The following is a 26,239-nucleotide window of genomic DNA, read 5'->3' on the forward strand; positions in this document are numbered from 1 at the left end:
CATTTTATCTTGGTGGACTTTGTTGCATTCACCAAGGTGCAGTGGGGTGTGTTCATTATTAGAGGTTAAATGTCATTGTAAAGTTTTCATAATAGAAAGTGGGTGAATTTTGCTTTATTGCTGCTCTTGGTAGCTAATTATAATCAAGTGTTTAGAATAGATTCCTTTAAGTAGTGTGTTAAAATTTTGTAGAACAAGGTTGGAATGCAAATTGAAGATGAGCATTATTATCAAAAAATGTAGACAAATTGAATGATTTTATTATGTACAAGTTCTTTTTTAGAACTGAAGCGACAGCAACCACAAAGCCACGTCACTCATTTTTAGGGAAATGGCACATTCAGTTAAAGATACGGCCTAAAAGGCCAAAACAACAATCATTAAAAAAATAGCAATAATAGAAAATAAAACAGCCTGAGCCAGTGTAAAAAGGAATTACAAGCATTTGAGGGTGTCACATTTAGTTCAGGATGAAGGAAATTTGGAACAAAAAGACACAAGGTGTGTGCTAATAAAACAAAACAGTAAATGTTACAAAAGCACACTGATGACACAAAGTGGGGGACACAAAACAAAACATGTCCCTTTTGCTTCAATTTGGCAGCCAAGTTGACTTGGCAGTGTTTTGCTTACACTTTCTTAACACACACACAGACACACACTCCATTTGAATGATGAAGGCTGGCAATAAATGGCAATTGGTATTATCCCCTCCCACTTCAAATGGATTGGACACCTATCACTGTCAATGGTATCTAATGAGATATCAAAATAGAAATTTCTGTTGCTTAAATAAATGAAAAAAATCTTTATGATCTCTTCTATTATTTACCACATCCACTAGCTTTATACCTGTCGCGAGGGCTGCCATGATGAATTGACAACTAATAGATTGTCAGGTCAATCAATAACTATTTTGATAATTCTTGTGTTTGGCTGGCCACCAATTCAGAGCATCCCCTGCCTGGTGCCTATATTTAGCTGTGGTAGGCTACAGAATACCGTGCGACCCTTGTGAGGATAAGCGGTTCACCAATAAATCACTTTTTGTGTCACCTCCAAGTACATTACCATCCTTTAAGCATAAAGAAAAGGTTGATAGTACATTGATTTCAGCATTAGGAAATAGGTTTTCATTACTCCTTGCTCCTCCTCATCAGGTGTGCAGGTGAGCTGGAGCCTATCCCGGCTGACTTTGGGCAAGAGGCTAACAATCACTGGACCCCAGATTGGTCGCCAGTCAGCCACAACACCCAGTTTGGGAGGGAGGACCTTTTCTGTTCCAACATGGCAATCCTACAACGGATATGGCGTCTCAATACTTTTGTCCACCTAAGAGTGAATGGGGCAGTACAAAACATGCACAAACGCACAAGGATGCAAATACATTTCCTTTCTCCTTAATGCACTTCTGGGTCCTGCTTTAAAAATGGGCAAGTTACGAAAACCCCAACCTTCCAAGACGAGCTCCGTGCTTTGACCGCCGTGGCTGGATTGGACGAGATCTGACGGCCAATGGGATTCCTGCGCCGTATCTCTCAATAGTGAGTTTTCAGTGTTTTATAATCTTTTGGTTCTTACGTCTCACAGGTGGGTGCTGTCCTGGGTATCAAACTTGTGGCTTTCTCCAAGTCCGGCGCTGCACTTTCTGCCACTCCCTTGATTAGGTACCAGTGAGAGGGGATCCGGTCTGATTAGATACCTATGGGCGGGTAGAGGTACAGTAATGAAACAATGGACCTAAATGGATTGGATGTCTATTGCTTTAGGTGGCACTGCAAGATCAGGGCTGGTTTTGCTATGGGCAATGTGGGTGAGCAATTGATTTGGGGGCGGACAAGAGGCCTTAAATGTATTTTTCAACTATGTTGCCAGTTTGCCTAGACAATTATCCCCATTAGCAAATCAAGTAATTGGGATGCAGTCTGCTTCAGAGCGGGGTTGGTAGAGGGGAACTGACTTCAGGCAAAAGACAGTGGATACCCTGAATTGGTGAAAAAGTTTTCTAAATACTGGAATTGATAGGAAATTGGTCCCCTGTTTATCTATTCCTCTGGTAAAAGTTCCCCTTGTTAATAAAGTACTCACACAACATCATGCAGCTCCAGTCTGGTGTCTGGAGAAGGGTTGATAAGGATGTAAGACAGTCTGTTGCCTTGGTCGGTCATACCATCTGGAATTGGAAGATATATCCAAGTGGGAGAGAAAACCCATTGGAAATGATAAATAAACTCTGGCTAACAGTATAGCTAGAGTTTCTAAACTTTACAAGTTTTACAAACTTACTAAAGCCAGTAGGGGAGAGACCCAGATGCTTCATTCTGGTCCTCACAAGGGCATTGAGTTCCTGCCTCTCGGACCGTCGGAACAAGGTCAGCCTCTGCTGGCTGATTCTTTCGGCAGCGTTGCCAGCGGCGCCCTTGGCCCCTCCTGAGCTGCGCCCGCCTTTCCTGCTCAGCCGCCGCGCCCACTGCATGCTCTTTCTGCGGAGCAGCGGGTGTTCCGAAGAGTGGGATGAAGTGGAAACGGGCTCTGAGGAGGTCGAATTGCGATGCGCTCCACTTCGGGACAGCAGGGGCTCTCTCGGTTCTCTGGTGTCCTCGTAGTCTTCCACCGTGATGGATACCTGCGACTGATAACACATACTCATTTTTACTCCGACAATACGTTGTTTTACCTCCTGTTGGTGCTCCACAGATAAGCTCACCTCTGAAACTGGAAGCTTGTGGGCTTCTGTTCTGTAAATACCAATTGGAATGTCCCCTATGGAGGAGCACAGCTTCTGATAGAGCCTCCCGTATGTCCGTATCCATAAATCATCTTCTGTGATTTTCATCTAGAAGAAAAAAAAGAAAAAAACATTCACTTGTATTCTGATTCCCGGGTGACCAGTCTACTTTGACTTTGGGGTTTCTCTTACAGCGCATAGGAAGCCGGAACCTGGCATGGAGTCGAGGCCTAACAGCAGCCTGGTAATGGAGATCATGTAATCTTTCACGAACGACTGTTGGAAGTGAGAGGAGATAAAGTTGATATTTTTTCCAATGGTAAAAAAATAGCTGTTTATTTTAGTACCTGGTAGAGGAGTGTGTCTAGCATACTGACACTGAAAACTTTGCCTGCTGCAAATGGCAGGCGAAACATAAACACCAGGTTGGATCCTCTCTCCCTTTCCTTCTGCAGGAAAACGTGCGCGCACACCCACCCAAACACATGCAAACACAATTTTTGCTTAAAAATAGAGCCTGATGACATGAAATAAACAACACTGAGCAATTATTGTGCTTCTGCATTGGCTTAACGGAACATCCACATTCATGGCTTTGCCTGTGTACGGTGAAGCAATTACCTTTTCCAGCTTTGACAGAGCCTGAGAGTAGTAGTCTTTGACTTTAAACTGCATGAAGCGCATATTGGCCGGGTGGGTGAGTTCAGTAATAATACTTAATGCTGGAAAGAGTCTGGATATACACAATGAGACAGAAAAGTCAGATATTCTGTGTATTCTGAGATTGCTAATGTTGCATTCTGATAATAATATACATACATCCCAAGATATGTGGTATTTCTTGTGAAAATAGAGCAGAACAGGGTTTGTTGTTACGTGTGTTGGTTATTGGACTTGCTATAATTCAAACCAGCAGTAGGCAGTATTGTGTAATTTAATTCTTGACATGAAAAAATGTAGTGTTTTGTCTTCACTGTTGAGCAGGCGTGTCTTTGGCCAGTTGATTGCTTGCTGTGAGTTTAGCCTTTGGCCAAAATATTGATTGGTTGCTATTGGTTTAATAGTTCAAAGAATTTTTATTGTCACCGGACAAGGCACTGTGAAATTGCTTTCTAACAGCTCTCAGTTGTGTGAAACTGCATGAATAGAACAAAAAAACTGTAGAAAAAATGAAATAAAACATAACAGAGTGTAGGTAGTGCTGACACCAGCTTATGTCTGTCAGGAAATATGTTTTAGACAGGGAATAGATTTGGGACAAGATGCTGATGTTCCGTTTCTGATTAAATTAAATATTGTGTTCAATACCTAAGAAAAAGTGACAATCAACCCCGCTCTCCTCCGAAATGTTATTGTCTGATAGACGGTTTCTACCGTCTCTATTGTTTTATTGAACCCTTGTAATAGAATGTATAGAATTTGAGGCAGACCTGAAGAGCGTCTGAACGTTGACAATGGTTTTGGCATCGGCCATATAGTCCTCCTCGGCAATCATAGAGCTTTCCTTGTCCACCACCACCATGGTGTCGGCAAACGTCACTCCACACCGCAACAAGCTGTCTAAACTTTTGGCAGAGTAAATAACAATCCATGTAAAATGTCCAGTGCAGTTTAAAGCAAGGTAAACTGAAGCTGTTTGGCAGAACTATTGGGCATTTACAATAAGAAGGCCAACTAAGTGATTATAAATTAAGAATTCTGATGAGATCATTTATGTGCCTTACTTGTCCATTGAGCCCACAGTGTAGAAAACCATGGGGAACCAGCAGATTGCCTCCAGGAAGTCTGCCTCTGGTCTAAACCAATCAAAAAATCAACAAGTCTCAATTGTACCATAGTGATTTCACCATCAAAACACATGCCTTCTCGAATCGGCTAAATTTAGAAAACACTATTGTTGGACTGACTCAGCATTTTACTGCACTTTTGTCTGGCTATTTTTGCACTAGCTACAGCATCATGGCGCACAGTGACCCAAAAGCATTCAGAATCTCACAAATCAGGTACACTGTGGCCAAAGATAACTGAATGATTCTCCCTCCACTAGAGAAGAGGACGTATTACCACCCAGCACATCCGAGATTTATAGTAGGGCTCTTATGCACACTGCACTATTTCTGAAAAGCATTTCATATAACATTTTCCTGCAACAAAAAAAATAGCCAAAATGAAGAGGACCATCTCACATGCTTTCCAGAAGAAGCACAATGGGGTTCAGCTCTTTTCGGGGCCGGTAGTACGCCCGGAGGGGGACAATGAAATTGTAAAGGCCGTTCCCGGCGCTTTCTGCCGAGACGATGATCAGTTTGTTTTTAAAGCCGTAGGAGCGGGCGTCTTCGAATGGGATGTGATGACAAGCCTGTAGGGGAAGGAGGAGAGTGACTATGTGCTTAATGCAGAAACATATGTTTTTATTTTTGTTCAAAATGATACCTTGTCCATACGTAGGCAGCAAAAAGGCATCTTTTCTTGAAGGAGATGGCATAAAGCGGGTGAACTGCCAATGTATGGGGAATTGAGCGGGTAGCCCTTCCCCCACCTGGAACATACGCTCAAATGTATCCATCCTGAGCCAATGGTGGGTAAGTAACTGCGTCTACTCACTCCCAGTGTCGACCCCACCAATTGGCACTCTCGTCTTTGTCGCCATCGTCCTTGCTCTCCTCCCCTCCTTCGTCCTCAGACTGGTCACCCAGCAGGTCAAAGGTCGGGTTGCTCACGCCGTCCACTAACTCCAGAACTGGAGCGATGCTGTGCCGCCTCTCGGCGGTGGAATCGCTCATGGCGGGTAAGGCCAAAGTGTTGGCCCCGCTTATCTCTGTTCTGGAGCTGCTTCGACTTCCTCGCCCACTGCCAGGCCCAACGCTACCTGGGTCTGGACCTTCCGGGCTGCTGTCGCTGGAGTCTTGAAGGTCAATGGCTACTGTGCCTGAAAAAGACAGGGTTAGAGTTTTTTGAAGATACCGTCAAGTGGACAGCTGAACTGTTGAATTATGGTGTCAATTGCATTAGTTAAGAGTATTTTTCAGTTTTATTGTTAAACTGTTTGTCTTGGATGAATGAAAAAACATTCAATCACTCCAAAATCTGATCTAAAGTCTTTCCTACAAGAATGTTAAAAGACCAAATATATATTGTCTTCCTTTTAAAAAGTTGTATGGTACTTTTTCAATTCATCTATTAAGTAAGATGACATTCTGATTTGGATCTGATGGACTGGCAGTGGTCTAAAATGAAAAATGCTAGCCAAGAGAGTAAGTAAACGCCAAGCCTGGCTCACTAACCCATGCTGGCGATAATGCTGTGCACTGGCAGGCGAGTGAGCCCATGGTAAATGCTTTGGTGAACCCCCCTGGCGTTGCTACCCACGCTGCCCCACGACGGCTCCCTTTGGCCTCGGACAAATGCAGAGTTCTCTTCTTTGGAGATGTTTATGTAAAAGCAAATGTCAGAGGCCCCCATGATATGCCGCGGGCCGGGGTTCAGCAGGATGTTGGTGGTGTCCAGCCTGCGTACTCCTATCAAGCACACGCCGTACCTGTTGCCATGGAGACTGTTACACACGGAACTATGTACACTGTTAGATAGGTTTTTGGATGGTTTTGATCACATACTTCTTGTGAGCGTGGAAGGAGGCAAAGGTAAAACTCTTGCCCTGGTATTCCCCGAAGAATTTGCTCTCCTCCAGACGGATGTGGTGTACTTCATTGGCTGAGCAGCGGCGGTAGGTTCGATGCCACTGGTCGGCAGCGCAGGCTCCGCCTTCCCTGTCGGACAGAGAGGAGAATTGATTGGCGACAGGGACCCTGATTGGAGTATGAACATATTAAATTGATGAAAAAGCGGGCGACCAATCGATACCCGGAACAACGGTGCCCACGTATGCCTTGAAAAATGTGGACTGCCGTGTTCTCAGGGGTATACGGATTTAAATGTGAGGGCCACTGAGGTGATAACAGGAAGTAAGGCTGTGGGGGCAGTGTGAATGTGGGTGGCCTGTGACAAAAAAAATGCTTTATATAAAAGAAGTGTTAAAGCTACTTTGCAGTTGGTATCATTCCATTGAATAAATCAACCATTAGTTTGTTTATTCTTTGATTTTCTGGCAACCCTTTCCCACAATCAGCTGGCTTCAGCACCCCCCGCGACCCTGATAACAATAATGCATGGTTTCTTTATTCATATATTGGACAAATCCTTGACTTAAAAATCATATAAATCTTAAATCTGAGTTTTAATTTGATTAACTCCCTCCCTGTGTGACTATAATACATATTTCAAATAACTTGAATGTTCATTACTGTCATTTGGTGTTTTAATGTAGTTTTTAAATTTGACTAATTAACCAAACAATGGCAGCCAATCATTTAAATCAGAGCCAGTTGATGGTTAAAATGGTCATAATAATAATTCATGCCTGAAAGTTTTAATGTTGGCCATAATAATGGTACTCAGGAGAGCTAAGTACATTTTAAAGTGTTTGAGAGCTATTATTATATCGTTATATTTTGGAGTATAAATGTACCTGTTGAGGGCTTGAAAGGCTCCCCCACGTTGCTTAAAGGCCTCCTGGGGCGTAGTTCTGAAAAACGCAAGAAGTTCATCTAAAAGAAATAGTCAATTGAGTTGACCGTGTCCACACAGGCACACTTCAACATTCTCATGAGATCTTGTACAATAATTGTATTATTGGATTTTTGCAGTCGTATAGCCTACTGAGAAATGTTTCTAATGTTTTGCCAATAACACATTGACACGCCCAATAAAAAGCCAGCAGTACTTTTGACGTATTGTCCTGGCTGCCCTATTTGAAGGAAAGAATCAGGTGGGAGTTAACTCACTGTCCTCTGGAGGAGTGGATCAACAGGGTAATGAGCGTGGAGGTACCCGGGCACACGCAGTTCAGAGCCAGCATGGCGTACTTAAACTCTTCTTCGCACACAACGTGATCTGCCAAGAAAAGGAACACAATTGCCACAAGGTCGAGTGAGTGTTAAGCGAACAGCTTTTGTCATTGCACGTGTTTTTAGTAAAGCAAGACACACTGCATCCTTTTTTTTTCACCCAACGCAAATGCCTTCTCTGCTAAAGATGCATCGAAGTCTCTGAATTTTACTGGAATCCGATAAATGGTGGCTGAGATATTCCCTCACTGAACCGTAAATGTCAAAGTCTGCTTGTTCTTCGGAAAATGTCAAGGAATCGTCCAAATAAAAAGCTCTTTATCCGCTGCTAACACATGGCGCTCCAATCAGTCGCTGTTAAGGTATTTTAGTATTTCAGCTTTTCATCTGCTATTTAATTTGTTGAGGTTGCTAAGGTCGATGTGACATTTTGAAAAAGTGACCAAGTGGAGTCAATGACCTTCATTTGACCTCCTCTGAGTGGTTGCAAGATAAGGGAGATTAACAATATTTTTCTATTTGACACCAGTGTATTGTTGGTAAGATCTATGCATTGGTTACAATGGGAAAAATAGTAATCCATTTAAAAAAACAGCAACGTAACTATTTTAAAATAAGTGTGGACCTCATGTATTTATTATTATATGTACGCATACTTTTATTTATTTGAGTGATTATTAATTAGAATGTTGTATATATGTGTAGGGTTGGGTTATTCTTATATATATATATATTTTTTTAGATGGATAAGGATTTTTTTTTTTCAAGACATGTGGCCCTGTGTGTATATTTTTGGAGTCTCTTCTGGCCTACCATAACTCATGTTAATGCTTAAGTGAATTCGCAACATTCATCCCTATTTGTTCCCCCAAATTTCTCCTACAAGCTTAAGTCGCAAGTACAAAATATGTGTCTGGCATTTCCACAGCAATTACCAGAAGTTCAATTGTGTGCTGATCAACACAAACAACATTAGAAAAGATGAACAGTACCCAATTAAAAACTTTTTTTTTCAACAAGTGCAATCTGTTGCTATAGTAAACAAACAGAAGAAAGAAAAGTTCTAAAGCATTAAGCCTAACACAAATTATTTTGATAGTCAACTAATTACCATTTATTTTTTTGCAATCAGCCATCTAATTATACAAGAGATAAAACCTTTACACAGGGTCAGTTACCTGATGGTTTTACCAATCCGCCTTTCACTCACTTGAGCTCACGGAAAGTGTCGCCTCGATTAAAAGCTAAGTGAACAAACACAAAAGCCAAATACAAGCTGATGTCTTTTCTTTTAATAGATAAAACAACAGAGCGATTAATGCTTTGACTGAACTAATCAATGCACTCACCTCTCTGTGCAATTGGTTCACTGTTGACTGGCCAGCCATAATAGGCCTCCCTTGCGTAATTAATTGGTGACAAAGCGCTCAATGGATAAACCAATGAGCCTCATTCACTGATAATCTTCAACAAATGTTTCCGTAAATTATCTCATGCATGAATTTAGTTTTTCATTCTATTAATAATAACAGCTCTTGGGATCTCTGTTGGAGTTATTGTGTTAAACGACTAATTTATGCTATGTGATGTCTTGATGTTGAGTTCAGTCTTGTTGAGCCATATGCAGTCATTTTGGCTCAAAGCAACACTAACCCTTTAGACTCATTGTATGGAAACTGATTCATCTCATTTTTTTAACCGCTTTTTCCTCATTAGGGTCACGGGGGGTGCTGGAGCCTATCCCAGCTGACTCCGGGCCAGAGGCAGGGCACACCTGATCGTATACAAATATAGCTTGTGTGACTAAGTAAAGTGAAAGTCCACTCAGTTGGAAAGGATTGAAACATGGATTGGGGAAATAACATTCTCTATTGTATCTGTCACACTCAGATTCAATATCATCTCTTTTATATCTTCCTCTTGTGTTTGCACTTCAACAATGAACGCATCCCGCTCGAGTCCTTCTAATATTATTCTGTATTTTCTACTCCACTGGCAAGGTTGGTGAGTTTGTCCAATTTTTAGATTTTTTTTCATACTCACCTGCAAACTTGACGTGGAATTTGTTCTCCGGCTTGAGAATCTGGACGTAAAGTGGGCAGTTTGGAGCAAAGTCTTTGACCGCCCAGGCTCGTAGGATGGTTTGATGATCCTGGACAAATTGGAGATAGGGCAGCAGTGAAATTGATGAAGTGGGGGTGACACAGGAGTGAAATTCCAACTTTTTCACACAATAAAGACAACAAATATTGACTTCCATTCCGTCATATGTCCTGTGCTTGATCCTTATCCTTATCCTTACCTTTGGTCACATCATCGGTTTCAACTATGCAGAGGCAAACCGCAACCTTAATGATTTTGACTGTACAGTTTCAATGGTTAGAGATCTTTGTGAGTCTTGATATTTAATTTGGATGTTAGAACTGATGTTGGGCAGTATAAACAGCTAAAAAAAAATCCTAGCACTTTACAAGGTTAATAATAATGTTTAAGCAGAACATTATTAAAAAGGCAGAAAAGGGCAGGTATTCTATCAAGACTTGTTATCAGACAATACAGTCAAAAGCAAAATAAGGAGTCGGAAAAGTCGATTGGAACGTACAGCGGCGATGCGGTCCACTTCAAATCGGTTGCTGAGGATGAAACAGGCCTCGGCATCATCCATCCTGCAGGCGGTTAGTAGGAGCGAGAAGGAGTGAATCAAGGGAACACAAAGAAAGGAAGGCTTTTGTTATTCGCAAACAGTGTGTGGAGGAAAAAAAGCCAGCCTGAGGGGAAAGCAGGAGTATTATAGACAAGAAGCGGCTGTATTTATGCGACAATGAAGAATGTTAAAAAGTGACAGCATGAAGGTTTTCTCGATTTTTGTTGTTGTTGTTGGTTAATATGTTACTTTTATGCTGTTGCAATGACTCACTTGGCTCTCATCAAGTCTTGGTCTTTTAGAGCAGAGCCCTGCAAGTAGATGACTCTCTGGGCCCACAGAGGAACATGAAGGACTCTGCGAACCTGGACATCCATTTCTGCAGGGCACAGGATCACCACGTAGTAGTCCTGGACGGATACACACATTTAACATATGACGGGTTATGAGACTTCAGTTTAAAAAGTATAAAATGTTTTCAGCTAATAGTGTCTGTATATCACACCAACCGATATGTAGATAGATAATTTAGTATTGAAAGAAAAAATAATTATACTACAATCTATATGAGGAAGACAAAGGGAATTTAATATAATTGCTAATCTGAACAATTTTATTAGAAGGGAAGAGGCAATTAGAATGATATATGACGGTGTAAAATTATGCATCCATGGACTATGAATTACAAATTACAGTATTGCCTTGAGATATGGGTTTAAATCAACTCATTTTTCCTCATTAAAATTCAGTTTCAACCACAAACGTGTTTCAGTAACACGTATTTAATTGGGAAAATAACACATTTGTATATTATATTAATTTTTCTTGAATAAATTCATCAGGAAAAAATTAGTTTCTGTTTTTTAGTCAAAAAAATCTTAAAAAATGTTGGTTCTTGCCAAGGGCAAAAGATCCCTGATGTCAAGAAGCTAGCAAGGAAAGATGTTAAGCAAACATGCATGTGCTTGAGCAAGGCAGCGTGATCCCGCCAACTGCTCTATTTGTATTGGCTGTGGACCTTAGATGGCAAAGATTACGAGCCATCGGTTGGGCGGACCTGCAGTCGAGGGTGAGCGAAAAACTCGTTGAGGAAATCCATGAGGAGATCGATCTTGAGGCAGCTGACGCACAGCACCACGTGCTTCTCCGTCTGCGCCCGGTAGCGGCTGTAGTTTCCGCCGGACTTCTGACGCTCCATCCACAGGAAGGCCAGCTGCTCAAACTGTAATCGGGATGACATCAGGGATAATGTGCAGATGGGCATTACATTTGAGTACACAAAGGAAATACGGGCCATGTGCTGTGTAGCGTGTCTGTTTGATTTGGAAAAGGCATTTTCAGGAAATTAAACAGAGCCTTGAGTGCAAATGTGCAGGAAATCTAACTGCACTATGATTTGGCGTATGTTGCAGCAAAATACACAGCAGTGTAGTACAAAAAAATACGCAATTTAGTCAGTAAAAGTAACTCCATTTAAGGTGAAACACTTCGTTTTAATAACTCATTGTTTTTAGTCACATTTTTAGTGATAGATCCTAGATGGCAAAAAGAGGCTCACTAACATTAATTCAATTATTTTCCTAACATGTTTCATGAGGGGTGCTGGAGCCTATCCCAGCCAACTATGGGCACCAGGTGGGGGACACCCTGAATTGGTGGCGAGCCAATCACAGAGCAAAACGAGATGGACTACCAATTACCAATTTAGCAGGATACCATACATTTTTTTTTGCATTGTGGGAGGAAATCAGAGTACCTAATGAAAACCCACATGAGCCCAGAGAGACCATAAAAAGTGACAACCCGCTAATATTGGTATATGTCTCCACAACATCAGAAAACCCTACAAATGAAGGAAATGGAACCTTCATATATAAAACTGCAATTTTCAGAAGCATAAATCCTCCCAGCAGGAGGCAGCCAAATGGTCAAGTGAAAATAGTAGAAAATTGTAAAGTGTGATGGTTGTTCCTTTTCTGCCAATGTCAGTTTAGTCAATTTTTCTTGGTCGCCTCTTGAAATTGGGAAAGCCAAAGAGCAATTGGACTAAAGTTATGTGAAATGGGCAAAAGTGTTTCCAGTTACTCCCCGTGCTGTGCATGTGTCAACAGGATTCAGACGACGATTTGTTTGCCTGCTGCTTCCCTGTGGGTGGTGCTACAGATAAAGGTCATTGATTTTCTACCGAGACGATGACAATGGCACGCGAAAACCGAGATCCATCAACGTAAACCCATGGCAACGCATGGCTTCTCGCAATGATATCTTTGTCGATTATTTCAGGGGGAAAAAAACATCCATTCAAAACGACATCTATGTCGATAAAACTTTTCAAGTTCCCAACCTGCTGAAACGATATGTTCAGAGGCTACCTTGTGTAGGTCATAGTATGACACACATACACACACACGGGTTGGGGAGGGTTAAGGCCTAGCGGGGCCCAAATCTAAATGTCAAGAGGTATTTTTGGAAAAGCATTGGGAGACTGACTAGAGAAACCTCTGACATTTCATCTCATAATGGTCGCGGGGGGTGCTGGAGCCTATCCAAGCCAAGTTTGGGCACCAAGTGGTGGACAGCCCGAATCATTGGCCTGTAACCATGTTTTTGGGATGTGCTATTGACAGTGATAGTTGTCCAATCGTGTGAATGTCACAAGTAAAAGAACATTGTTCATTGGCTTTGCAGGCCTCCCAGTATGGACATTTAACATTAGCAGGCAAAGAGTTAAAAGGATAAATTTAGCTCAAAACTATTGTGCAAAATCACGTCAAAATATGAGTAGCGTTGCGGATACATTCCTCTTTTTTTTTTTTCAGGCACACACCACCCTGTAAATGTTCCTTCTATTTGCAGTCGAGTGCCTGTTGGGAGATGTACCAAGATTGCCAATTGTTAGCTTAGAAGGATGGAACTCACACATTTGTCAAGGTGTTCCAAAAACAAAGTGTCTCTGCGTTTAGGTTAGAGAAAGTCGGTGAGTTCTGGGAATTAAAATAGCATTGCAATTCATCGTAGGATGGATGTAATGAGTCACCCGCCGGGTGTCTGCGACAAGCTCTTCGCAATGTAACCTTTGTCGAAACTAGTTTAACGAAGTTAAGAACACACAATTCACGCATTTTCAAATGTTCCACAATGCAATTTCAAGTTGATACGATAACATGATTGGTCGTCTTTTTTTCTCACCTGTATGGGGAGGACGATGAGTGCCACGAAGATCATGATGACCACCAAGAGCTGCGAGGGCCATATCTGCGGGGTGACGTCCCCGAAGCCCACCGTGGAGAAGGTGACGACGCAGAAGTAGAGTGAATCAAACAAGGTCAGGTTATTGCCTGCTCGTTCCAGGTGTTGGATACCGCAGATGCTGTGAACAAAAAATGAAGACTTTAAGTGCATTTTTTTGCAAAAGTTGCCCCTGAGCATTAGTCTCATTTTTGGGGGGCACAATTTTGATTGAAGACAAACCATGAAACAACATTACAAACAATTTTCTGCAATGTCTGCACTAGGCTAGCATTTCCTCTTGTGTGTGTACTCACCACGTAAACATGAGACACACCAGTGTGCTGATGAGTATCACCACCTGGTTGAACATGGCTGAGTGGGTCCGCTGGATGGCCCTATGGAGGTCGTTCTACGGAAAGAGAGAGAGAGAATCCTCACAAGTCTCGCCAAAGGAAGGTCTTAAACTGATAGGACTTGGTGTGCTTGGTGGAGCGTGGGAGAAAAGAAGGTTTCCTTAAATAGTGGATTTGGCTCTCATAGATACTGAGCTACAATTTAACGCCAGTTCCCCACTTACGATAAGACATGTTTCATTTTTGTTATCTGGGGGAAAAAAGCCAGTAAGGCAAGTTGAGTCTATCCAATAAATTCCTTTTAAAATTGGATTGATACTCATTCAACATTTGTTGTATTGTTTTCTAGAGCTGTTAAATTTTCAGAACTCACAATCATATTTTCCAGAGCGTGTTTGGCCAGCCAGCAGTTGAGAAAAACTGGGATGAAGAGATTTCGGAATGAAGGAAGAATGACCTGTGGGAAAATAACAAAAACAACAAAAAAAAGCATATAGCGTTTCTCCAAGAGAATGCATATGCAATCATCTTTTGAGGAAGCGCAAAAGCAAAAGACTACTGTGACACCCATAAGAGCCATATACTGTGACAGTAGGTAATAAATGTGTATATTCCACCACGAAAAGGGGAGGAAGGTGTTGTTTGCCAATGCTTTCGGTGCTCAGTGGCGCATGTCTTTTCACTCACGCTGATCATGAAGGGTACGGCGCTGATCATCTCCAGAATGAAAGGAACACGTAGTACCTGCTCCCAGACGTTGCCCTGGAGACGCAAAGCACACACAAGAGGTCAGGGAACTCCATTGTCATGGCGACCCCCGTGGGTGGGATTACCACATAACCGGCCCCCTTTAGCAGAAGGGTCCGTGAAGGAAGATCGGGTTATACAAGCGTTGACTGGCTGTAATCTGCTTCCGTTGCAGAGGCGCGTAGGTGGACTCGCTCTCACCTCCCGCGTCCACGGGATTTATTTGGCTTTAAAGTAAGGTGCGCGTGGGGTCCTCTCATAGGTTTAAAGTGTCAGGTACGTACATAGATGAAAGGCACTGGCACACCTGGATGGATGGGCGCCCTGCAGTAGCAACACGGGGGTTTCTCCTGAAGCCCTCTCATGTGTCAGGCATTGTACACCCACAGACCAAATATGAACTTTTTACCAGATTTGTTTTAATGTGAATGGAACCGGAGTGCAAGTTTACACTCATACATGTTAACTAAAAAGGATTAGGGCTGGCATTAATTTGCACAGCAGTACTGCACGAAATGTAAATAGTTTTTATTTAATTCGAACAGTTTTAGAAAAATTGGCATTTTTTTTCCATAAGCAGGTTGAAGTTTTTTTTATTACGGTTTATGAATAGTTTTGATTGCAGATTGTACAACAAATGCAGTAAGGCAAGATGATGCAGTATAAGAGAGTAGCATTGTCCACAAATCGTAATTTTGTATAAAAAAACTGATAATAATATATTTTTTTAAAACAATACAATTATGCTATTAGCCTAACAGTCTATAGTTTGACAACATGGGTTTCAAACTCATCTTTGTCATGGGCCACAAACACACACAGTTGAAAATTAGATATATTCTATATAGTATTTATATATACTATATTGACTCATACACTTTCTGAACTCCTCATCCTCAAAAGGGTCGCAGGAGGTGCTGGAGCCTATCCCAGCTAACTGACAGGCACGAAGCGGGCTATCCATGCATATTTTTGAAACATGGGAGGAAGCCAAAGTACCCAGAAAAAAACCCACGCATCCCCAGGGAAAACATGCAATCTCCACACAGGGAGGGCCAACCTGGATTCAAATCCAGGACCCCAGAATGATCTTCTTCTAACGACTCACCTTGTAGCTGAGATACACGAGCAACATTGTTTCTGAAAAGCTGATAAAAGCCACCAGCACCTGCAACGATAGAGCGGGGGAACACTATCATTAAAGCCAGAGCACAGACAGGAAGTTGAGACGGTCTGAGAGTGAAATTAGGCATGGCAGAGATGTAAGAGGGGAGCGTGGGTGGCATTCGTTGGCGTGCTGATGATTGAAGAGAAGAGGGGGAATGTGCCTTGATAGTGTCCACTCTTATGTTCTTCATTAGGCGGATGCGGTGAGAGAATAACCGCCTAATGTGACTGTTATAACAACATTTGCAATACACAAATCATGTAATCCATCTGACCTGTAGTGCCCACAGGGGTAGAGGTCTTTCCACCCAGATGATCAGCTTCCTGAAGAGGGTACAACAAAAGAAAATGATACAAAAATCGGACACTGAATGAAACAAAGTGTGCTCAGCTTGGTCATGGGAGAGAATAATGAATAAAATAGATTGTAAGAGGTATAATAGAGAACAATTAGCAACTAAAATGTCACATTTTGTGCTTGTTAAAGTGGTAAAATGCACGCAGCCCATTTATGAGGCTGTCCAAGCTGTTTTCGACTTAATGGTAACAGCCCGTGTTTGTTTGTGCGCTATATTATGCTCATAATTGGGCTATTTTCCAGACCTAGGAGTGTCAATGTGCCCTTGCAAACTGGCAGTGACACATTCCAAAAAAAATAAAATAACAAAGTGTGCTTTCTGGTAATTAGACTGGATTACATTTCATATAGGAGACCATTAAATATGAGATCAGGCTTGGAACTGACAATGGGTAACACATTAAAAAAATTGTCTATTCATGATTTTCACTATTGTAGGCTTTTTTTTCCATGTTTTTTTTTTGTGTTGGCTACTTATTTACTAATGGCACTTTGCTTCTATCTAATTAATGTCATCATCTTTTATATATGCTCTTTTGTTCAAAATGGTTCTAAAATACTTAAAATTCTAGTTTCACAGTGCAAAAAAAACATTTATTTCCATCCATACAACATGACTGAGCAACAAAGTCCTACAAACCACCCCCACGGCCCGAATCAGCTCCCCCACAGCAAACTACATGCTTAACATAACTACTTTCCATAAATCCGAGTTTTATTCCTCACCATAAACAAATTACAATGACTTTTTTCAAAATAGAATCCTACAAAATATTCATGTGAACAATATTTGCCACTTGGGTGCAAAAACTATACTTCCCTTCACACCCATGTTCACATACTGTGAAGTTATATTCACACAGTCAAATGGAGATGTACTGCCTTATTGTGAGAAAATAGGAAGCCACCCCCCCACTTCCAAAGACACCCTGGGGCCTATCACAGCTGCTTGATTCGCTTCTACGGGTGGGCTGCCTGGAGCAGAGCTGCTTCTGTCAGCCCCCTTATTCATTTGGAGCCGGAGCTTAGCCGGCGTCACCGGCCGCCAATTAGATCAATAGGTCCCCAGGCTGGAGACCCACCACGGCCTTACCGGGGGCCCGTAATCTGCCATTTTCCTGTTTGCATCCAACCCCCTCCTCCTCCCCTATCTACATAGCTGTATATTACATGCTTTATCTCCACTAGATCGCTGTTGATTAGGCCTAAGCTACACAGGCACTAGATACATATTATACTGACAGCAAATCCATACGGGCAGGTCGTAATAAATGAACGTGGATGTGAAATGTTCAATATGAGCATGAGAATCGCATCAGTTAAGTAAAGTCGCATTGATCGCGTCACGGACAACGTCTGTCGAGAGGGGTCATCACTCTTCGTTTAAAGACGTGGTGTTCACTGACTTACCAGTCAAATTCGCTCCATGGGCGGGAGGATGAGTTTTGTTTGGTGCAGTTTATGCCATTCATGCTGTTGCGGGTGGGGGACAGAAAAGATGGTCATTTTCTGCTATGAAACATCTCAAAATTGTATCTTACCAGTCAGATCCTTCTTCTTGCAGGTTGTATAGTAACACCCGGACAATATAGAGGAGGCAGCTCAGTACTTTGAGGGAAAAGTTAAACATTCGCACTCGTAAACCTGTAATGGAAAGATCAGAAGGATTATTTACATATTTAGGAGGTGTTTTTGGTTCAAATGCTAATTAAGTCTATTTTTTTGGGGGGTAGCATTCAATATAATATCCTGCTATTTTCTGTGGAGGGTAAATTAAAGGAGCAACTCACTGGATCTTTGGTTTTTGATGAAAAACAGCTTCAGGCGCTCTTTGAAGGTGTTCTCATTGACATAGAACTCCACTTGCACCCTAGAGCAGATACACAAAAATATGACAAAAGATGGTGAGGAGGAAAGCCAAATTGCAGAAAAAAGGGATGATTATCAAGTATTAAAAAAAACAACCTCGAATGTATTTTAGTAGAAAATGGTGCGGCCATTCATTGATTGAAAATAGAGCAACAAATGACTTCCTTCTTATATGACTACAAGGGAGGCCATAATTGCTACCCATCCTCTGCCTTTTTTCCTCACAATGGCATCCTTTTTGCCTGTGCAAAAATATCTGATAGTACGGTTATTATAATTATTATAGTGCTCATGTAGAAAGATGTGATGGAAAACAACAAAGAGAACCGAGTGAGCCAAATGCATTTTCTGTTTGACCAACGTGTCTTATTTTGTTCTTTTTGGGAGTGTAATGATTCAGCTGGGGAGAAAGGCTGGGTTTTACACACATAAATACGCAGGGGTTCCACGGTGACCCTTGTGTCGTCGGCACACACAATTTTAGGTGCAAGCTTCCCTTTTGTTGCCATGACAATGCAAGAATGGCTCGCCTCCCGCGTTCCCTTTTACCCGAACAGATGTGAGCAAACATGTGAAGAGCGCTCAGCCATGGGGTCCAACCCTGTTGACGCCAATCCCTTTTATAAACCGACTGCTGACAAAATCACTTTTTTCACGGATCCCCAAGGCCCACCACGCGTGGGTGTAATTACACCTTCTGATTACAATACAACTGGGTACTGCAGATATGAGAAGACATGGGATGTTGGGTATTTGCATAAGGATTATGAGGGGTTAGTGGGATTCGTCTGCTTGTAGGTTTGAGCTAACCGAGGCGTACGGTGATCAAATAGTCAAAATGCCATTGCGGCAAAATTAGTAGCGATTTGGTCAGAAAACATTTTGTAAAGGCGAATATTGGATATTATTTTTATGCATAAGCCTAAAGTAGCGCCAACATGCATCAATTCACTGTCCAAAACCATGGAGATGCTCCAACTATGCAGAGTTGGTTTCCCAGCTGCTTGCATACTTATGCTTGAATGCCTTAAATTTGCATTTTTTAAATTCTATTTGTATGTACACTGGAGATTTTGTAAACAATTTCAATGTGCCCTGAACAGACGCAATAAAATTCATTTGAATCCTTTTAATTGTGTACAATGTTCACATTGTAACAACCAATTCTAACCTGTGTTTTTAGCTACAAGTTACACTAATAGCCATGAAGAAGAAAAAAAATACTTTTTAATCGTAATACTTTCATAACTACAGATCTATTGTGTAAATGCCCATTAGGAATCATGCTGGCTTAAAAAATATTTGCCTCTTACTAAGGTGACAGTCTACAGTAAACACTGATTTATTGTTGCCATTCTGATTGTTTCAAATCTTATTATTACAATTGTATGCTTAACTATACAATGTGTGAACACTAATCCCTATGATAACCAACCCTGTGTTCCCTATTTGTCAAGTTTTTAAGTTTAAAAGTAGTACATTGAATCCACTCCAAGTGAACCAAACTAAAATAGACGAGTGATACACAGACCATTGATGGTGTTTGAGAGGAAGACACTTTTGAACTTTCAGCTCTCCCACTGTTTCCAGCCATGCCGGCGCTCCAATAATGACACAGCATCAGGCCTTTAATCACATAATGCTCAGTCCAAAGAAGTGCCGCGAGCCCAGTCGGGTACTTGAGTCAACCTCCACTCTCGACCCTAGAATAGTAATAGTATGTACCCACCTGATGAGGTCAGGATATATTCATAGAATAAAATAGAACTCCCAAGTTGCATTGAGTTGAGTTGAATTTCCCATGATCCTTCTTATCAACGAATAAAGAGGCTATAAAAACTTAACCTTCTAGTTTTATTTTTCAAGGCTGAAAGCCAAAGACATTTTGTCAAGGTAGACAATAAATTAAATGACTCCATAAATTTGGCTGCAAGACAAGACAAACATCAATGGAGGCAAATGGTTGATTTCCAAGATCGGACAAGGACAAGCAAGAAGGATACTTGACTGCTAATTAACTCTCGCTGGCGCTGTTTTCATTTATTACAAGAAATATGTCGCCCATTGTAAAATGCTGACGCCCATAAAGTAGCGAAAACTTTGTTACTACTGCATGTATGCAGCCGCCATCTTGAACAGGAAAGACAGGAAAGAAACTACATAAGAAAAGAACTGGAATAACATTATGCAAAGTTCAAAATTAAGGTTAAGTGGCTGTTAAGTTGCAGTTTAGCACAGAATAATTGACCTAAAAAACCAAAATGGACTTTTCATTCCAAGATGTAATAAAATAATAGAGCAATGATTTATTCCGGAACTACTTATAAGTCAGAAAGAAAAAGTAGCTTATGAGCGGAAGTCGTCAATGAGAACGAACTACATTTTTATTAAGTTTAGAGCTTGCAAATATGGAATGGATTTGAATCCCACAGTGAAACTGGAAGAGATTTTCCTCCTAACTTAATAGAGCTGGAAATCTTAAAATGCTCCACAGGTGCGCTGTTCAAACGTTCATTCATTGATTAGAAAAACAACATGATTCTGATGATATTAAACTGAAAAAATGGCTATAGGCCATTCAAGAAATACCGCACTTAACATTCCAAACCCTGGAGTACTAGCAATACAAATTAATTCATTTTCCATACCACTTATACCCTCAGGGTCGTGGGGGGTGCTGAAGCTTGTTCCAGTCAACTACAGCCAATTACATGGTACAAGGAGACAGACAACCATTCATTCTCAAAATAAGAGCAATTTACAGCATTCAACAGATTCCACATACAGCCCTAAAATACCTGGGATTGAATCCTCGATTTCAGAACTGTGAGACCAACATAACCACTCTTCCATCGACCCAACCTTCCTAAACCCATGTGTCTTAAAAATGACTTACTTATCCAATTATTAAATCCAACAACTTAATGAAAAACTCAGACAGTATTTTTTTAACGAGGCACACTTGGAATATAACCGAGCAAAACTGAACAACTGCTTTTAATGGCGATGGTACACAACTGGTAGCTTTCCAAGTATTACACTTCCATACATCATCCATGGATGCTCGCCGGCCTTTTGCTCCCTGACGTCATCAGCCTTGCCTCATCCCTCGGCATTTTCGACTCTTAATCGCTGCTCGTTAGCAGATCTTTGTCCCGGAAGATAGGAATAATCAGCCAAAGCGTAAAAACGACAGTATCACACACTCTGGATAATTTAGTTAAAAACCATCAAGCGGCAATCCATCTTCTCTTGTTACATATGATGTGCCATCATGTCAACTGGGTGTGAAACATCAGTCTGATTTCCTTTAAATCAGTGGTGTAAAAGGAATGAAACATGAGAGGAATTGCTGTGACAGCCGCTTTCGGTGGCGCATTAAAAGCTAACCTGGTTTGGGAATGAGGCAGCTGTGATAGGTAGATGAAAATGTTAGTGATCCATCTGGCGCGTTGGGAGGTGTATGGGAGTGAATTTGTGCTATTGGACTTTGATTATCTATTTCTAACTCTATGTCGTCGGCATTAAAATTTCGTTGCAAAAAATCAGAAGCAAAATATAATCAGACGGTGAAAAACAAATGCTTATATATGTATGTGTATGTATATTTTTATATATATGTGCTTATATATGTGTGTATGTATATTTATATATATGTGCTTATATATATGTATGTGTATGTATATTTATTTATATGTGCTTATATATGTATATATATATCAGCAACATGGTTAATTATTTATATATTTATTCATATATTTATTTATTAAGTTATTACCTATCTATTTATATCTAAAATGCCTTTCCCGTTTCTTCATCCTCACCCTCTTGCTACCGTGACATTGAAATTTCCCAAATACAGGATGAATAAAGTAATCCAATCCAATCCAATTCAATCCAATTAACCTTGGGTTTTAATTTTTAAAAAATGACAGGCGAACTTGTGATGCCAATACATTAAAAAATCGTCTTGAAAATTGACTGTTGGGTTGAAATTCTGTTGAGAATAGGCCTTGACTGGGGAATATTAGCAGTGAGGCAAAGTGGTCTAGTATTGGAAAAAGGAAGACAAAGATGAAGTGTGGAGAGAAACCAAAGTGACAGTTAAATACAACATTGTTTTGAAGACAAAAGGCGTGTTGGTAATCCCGGAGAGCCCCCGCTGAGACAGACTGTTGTGCAGCGATGCATCTGTAATGTTTTATTCGCTGTGGCGCTGTGCCGAAAGGATTGCGTTTATGAATATTCTAAAATAAAATGCTTGATGAGAAATACGGTTGCTTGCGGTAAAGCTCGACAAAGGAGCTCTTTGAGAATACTAAAAATGTGTGGGGATACCACAGCGCTGGGATTTTAAAAACAAATACAAGCTTGCAACTTACTAGGTCAATAGATACCAGTAAAGATTCATATGAAGTCTAACTATTGCTGGGAAGTGTCATGTTATCTGGCGGGCATCCTTTCAAGATAGACCGTCACCTACTGACTCACTCCCACAGAATATAAATAGTGCCCATTTGATCAGAGCGATGGGTTTAAACTACTAAATCAGCTCATCTTCAATTTGCATACCCAAAAAAACGCAAGTGATTGTTCAAACATGGCAGGAATCCTGCAACACTCACATTCCAAAAAGCAAGAAGGCATCTTTCTTTCTTCTCAGAACAAAATGAATTGTTTTTTTTCTCCTTCATACCAAATGGTCGGCAAACATAGCCAGTATGCCACTGTGTTTGCGACCTTTTTTTCTGGCTGATCTTCCAAAAGTCAATTTTCAAACTCACAGGGGACACACATCTTTTCGCAATGGCGAGGTTAAACTTCACAACCCTGAAAAAAAATGCCTACTGGCTAGTAGGGCAACAAAGTGATTTTACAGAGAAAAAATAAATAAACCAGCTTGGGCGGATAAGTGGTTATCATGTCGGCCTCACAGTTCTGGCGTCCTGGGTTCGAATCCACTCCAGTTTCCCCCCACATTCCAAAAAACAAATATTACCCTCCTCATCGGATGATTCTGCACGGTTTCAATTCAACCTCACAAGTGCCGAGTGAGTGTTAAAATTAATATATATAACCTATACTTGAAGGCCATGGCCTTCTGTCTTCCCAATCACCAGTAAGAGGATGACATACAAATGCAATCAAAAGTTAGAAGGACTCGGTGTGTGAGCCATGAATTATGCACCGCTTTGGTAGGAAAAATGCGTTACGTGAGAGCCTGCCAATGCATTTGATGTTACCTGAGAGCTCTTCACTGAAGGGTAGACCCTAAATTGAAGACACTTCAATCAGAGGCAGAGGAGTGAGGAAAGGTTAAGGGAGTTAAGAGTGAAAATGTGCACCAGTGCAATGTTTTAGTCACAAAACATGCTGCTTTAAAGGCTACTCTAGCATTAATAAAGCGTGGCAGCAAAACGGCATGTGATCTCCCGGTAATTAAGCCCTCTGTCACTATCAATCTCGGCGTGCACCGGGTTTCTAATCTGGCCACTTTATTGCAGCTAATGATACCACGGCATGGAGAACCGCATTTTCAATGTTTGTCTGTGAGGGCATTTGGGGGATCACAAACAATCTTTGTGGAGCTCTGATAAAATACTCGTACGATAGTGCAAACAGACGCCGGCGGATGTTATTTTCTCAAACAGAGAGAAAGCCAGGCCTTTTTGGGAGTACTATTAGGATGAGTGGTAATTCAGTCAGTTCAAGATTTTCAATGGTAATATGCCAAATAACAGCTTGGTAAAATTGTCATTAGTGTCTTAAAGTTCATGTCACACTGTGAAAAATAGTTGGCTGAATTGAATTTGCAAGTCAAACTATTGCACTTTAATAAATATGAATAAATTAATCAAATGGACTTGGGAATCGTGAGCTAAATCCCATTGGCTGGTTGCCCAGTTGCCAGTGTGCTCATTTGAAGGTATTTGAAGAGAAGCTGCAGCCATTTCACGCAACACAGACCACAAACATAACAATCCAAATGAATTAATTTGATAAAATGAATTACCAATACCCTGATATTAAGTTACTTTTAAAAATGAAAGATTTTAGTTATCTCTAGTCACCAGGACTAGTATTAGGAATTGGTTTCTTTCATACTGTAAAACTGAGGCTTAGGACAAAATACTACCATCATTTTCTGACTATATACGTGCAGGTGGGCTTTGGTTTTGTCAATGAAATTGACCGCCATGCTTGCTCTTTCACTAATGTTACTAAAAGATAGTCTGATTCAATTGATAATACAATCCTGAACCTTTCTATTGAATACCTTTGGGATCATCTGACAAACACTGCCTGCATTCTTCAAAATGTTCATCCTTATCCCTTGATCTTTCTGTGTTTGCAGGGTATCGCATCAGGCCAATGTATTCAGACGCACATCCTCTAAAGACCCTTCGCAATCCCCCCAACACCAGCAATTTCAAATGTTGCCCTTTGTTTACATTCCCTTGAGAAATGTTGCAAGAGAGGCGAATCGGTGCTTCTTCTATGTAATCAGGTGATGCTCCACTCCTTTAAATAACTTCAGTTCTCCGCCACCAAATTTATGCACAAATGACGAACCGCTTAAAGATGGCTGGTCGGCCGGCGAGTTTTTAAACACGTAAAGTGATAGACGACAATGGCTCACCTCAACTGAAACAATGCGGGGGATAAAAAGTGTCTTGAATTGCATGGCTATAATTTGCTTGAAAATAATATCCAAATGATCCACCGGTGCCTGCGGGTGAAGAGGATAAACTGTGTGGCTGCCGTAAATACTGTAGTTGTACAAAGAAGATTGCTAGATTGCCTGCAGGCCAGCGCAGCCACTTTGAAAGGAACATGCTGGGAAGCAAATCTCTATCATCATGGTTGGAGAAAATGTTTTCTCACAGGTTTGTAGGAAAGGTTTGCTTGTAGACTACTGTGCACTATTCTTTTCAGTGTCACCTGAGCACACCTCAAGGATCATTTGAACCACCACTATGTGTATATTTCTACCACATCTATACTTGTCTATACTAGTTGGTTTGTTGATATATGGCAACGTGAATGGCTTTGCACTACTTACTGCAAGTAGGTAAAATACCAGTCAACCTCGGTCAATTGCTCCCATTATTATTGATTGCAATGGGTACATTGCTTGCTGACACATTGTGTGGAAGGGAAATGCACGTACGCATATCATACTTCAAGCATGACAATATTAGCAGTTGAAAATGACGTTTTTGTCTGCTTCTATGGACCGAGATTATCTAGATTAGAGTCGAAATGGATGAAACCAGGTCGGTTTTACAAAAAAACTTACTTTAAAAATAATATGGCGTAGACAATTTGAAATGATGAAAAAAATTGTGGCTGTCATCTTTCGCCAGATTGAAGAAATAATCACCCTTGACAAATAGTGGTTCGCATTTTAACAAAAGAGTGCAGATGAACATTTTAATGGATTTTTTTCAGCTTTAAGACTCTAAAAAGTTTTCCTTTTTGAAGACTAAATATTCATTATAAGTATGAGTTGCTCAGATTCCTAATTTTGGTATATACTTTGAGAGGAAATGGTCTTCACAACATTAGAAAATGATGCAAAAGAAGGAACTACATCCCATATAAGTAAAATGCCCTTATGAGGTTTGGGAAATGATTAAATTTGGATATCATACGGCACGTCAAGTCTGTCAGCCTGCAAATCAAGTGTAAGGAAAGGTTAATTGTCAATTACTACAAGGATCAGTCACTTGAGATTGCCTGTCCAGGTAGCTGATGGTTCACTGTGAAGGTTTGCTATTAAGCCAGCGGGAGAAAATGGGAGGGCGTGCGTCTTATATTCCGAAATAACATCCATCCCTGCTGGCTATGAAGAACGAATTTGAAGTTGAGTTCTCAAGTGTTTTTTTGCGGTCATTTTCGGTCAAATCAACTCGCGTGTGTAGAACAGCTTGCGCACCCACGCCAACAGGTGGACCTGTTGCACACTAGGCGCAAATTGTGCGGAAACGACACTCCCAACCCCAAAAAAATAAAATAAAATAGAAATACTAAGCATCTTACCTGTCGTCGCTCTGCCAGTCCCCAAGCAACAGGTCTCGGAACCGGTACCGTGGGGGCAAGGGCAGCACCTCCTTTTCTAATTCGACCATCCTTCCTTCCTTCCTCGCGCGGATGGACGGCAAAAGCTTCCCAGAAAAGCTCCGCTCCTCTCCGCCTTTAGAAAAGCGTCTGCATGTGCGACATGCTGCTGCTGCT

General features: G+C 41.1%; 1 protein-coding gene across 1 annotated transcript; it reads right to left on the reverse strand.

Annotated features, from left to right (window-relative positions):
* Nucleotides 1-249: 249 nt before the first annotated feature.
* On the reverse strand, nt 250-26,186 carry kcnt2b (potassium sodium-activated channel subfamily T member 2b). The gene is made up of 30 exons (XM_077735418.1): nt 26,045-26,186; nt 17,923-18,002; nt 17,674-17,776; nt 17,543-17,605; nt 16,050-16,098; nt 15,716-15,775; nt 14,548-14,622; nt 14,234-14,317; nt 13,822-13,916; nt 13,466-13,646; nt 11,334-11,498; nt 10,550-10,686; nt 10,235-10,298; nt 9,676-9,784; nt 7,570-7,678; nt 7,254-7,310; nt 6,343-6,495; nt 6,013-6,266; nt 5,333-5,657; nt 5,162-5,267; nt 4,915-5,087; nt 4,453-4,524; nt 4,159-4,293; nt 3,350-3,461; nt 3,076-3,177; nt 2,921-3,004; nt 2,708-2,836; nt 2,287-2,632; nt 2,089-2,173; nt 250-1,702 (listed from the first exon to the last, which is right to left on the reverse strand). Exons 1-30 carry the CDS (start codon nt 26,131-26,133, stop codon nt 1,585-1,587), a joined length of 3,714 nt encoding a protein of 1,237 aa, XP_077591544.1. The 5' UTR covers nt 26,134-26,186; the 3' UTR covers nt 250-1,584.
* Between the last annotated feature and the right edge of the window lie 53 nt (nt 26,187-26,239).

This window comes from Stigmatopora nigra, chromosome 15, assembly GCF_051989575.1.
Source record: "Stigmatopora nigra isolate UIUO_SnigA chromosome 15, RoL_Snig_1.1, whole genome shotgun sequence".
Taxonomy (NCBI): Eukaryota; Metazoa; Chordata; class Actinopteri; order Syngnathiformes; family Syngnathidae; genus Stigmatopora; species Stigmatopora nigra.

Excerpts from the sequence above, each read along its gene's own strand:
- kcnt2b (XM_077735418.1), bottom strand. The coding sequence starts at position 26,133 with ATGGTCGAATTAGAAAAGGAGGTGCTGCCCTTGCCCCCACGGTACCGG. Across the intron at positions 18,003-26,044 it reads GACTGGCAGAGCGACGACAG|GGTGCAAGTGGAGTTCTATG; the intron begins GTAAGATGCTTA and ends TATCTGCTCTAG. Across the intron at positions 3,178-3,349 it reads CTCTGTCAAAGCTGGAAAAG|AAGGAAAGGGAGAGAGGATC; the intron begins GTAATTGCTTCA and ends GTTTTCCTGCAG.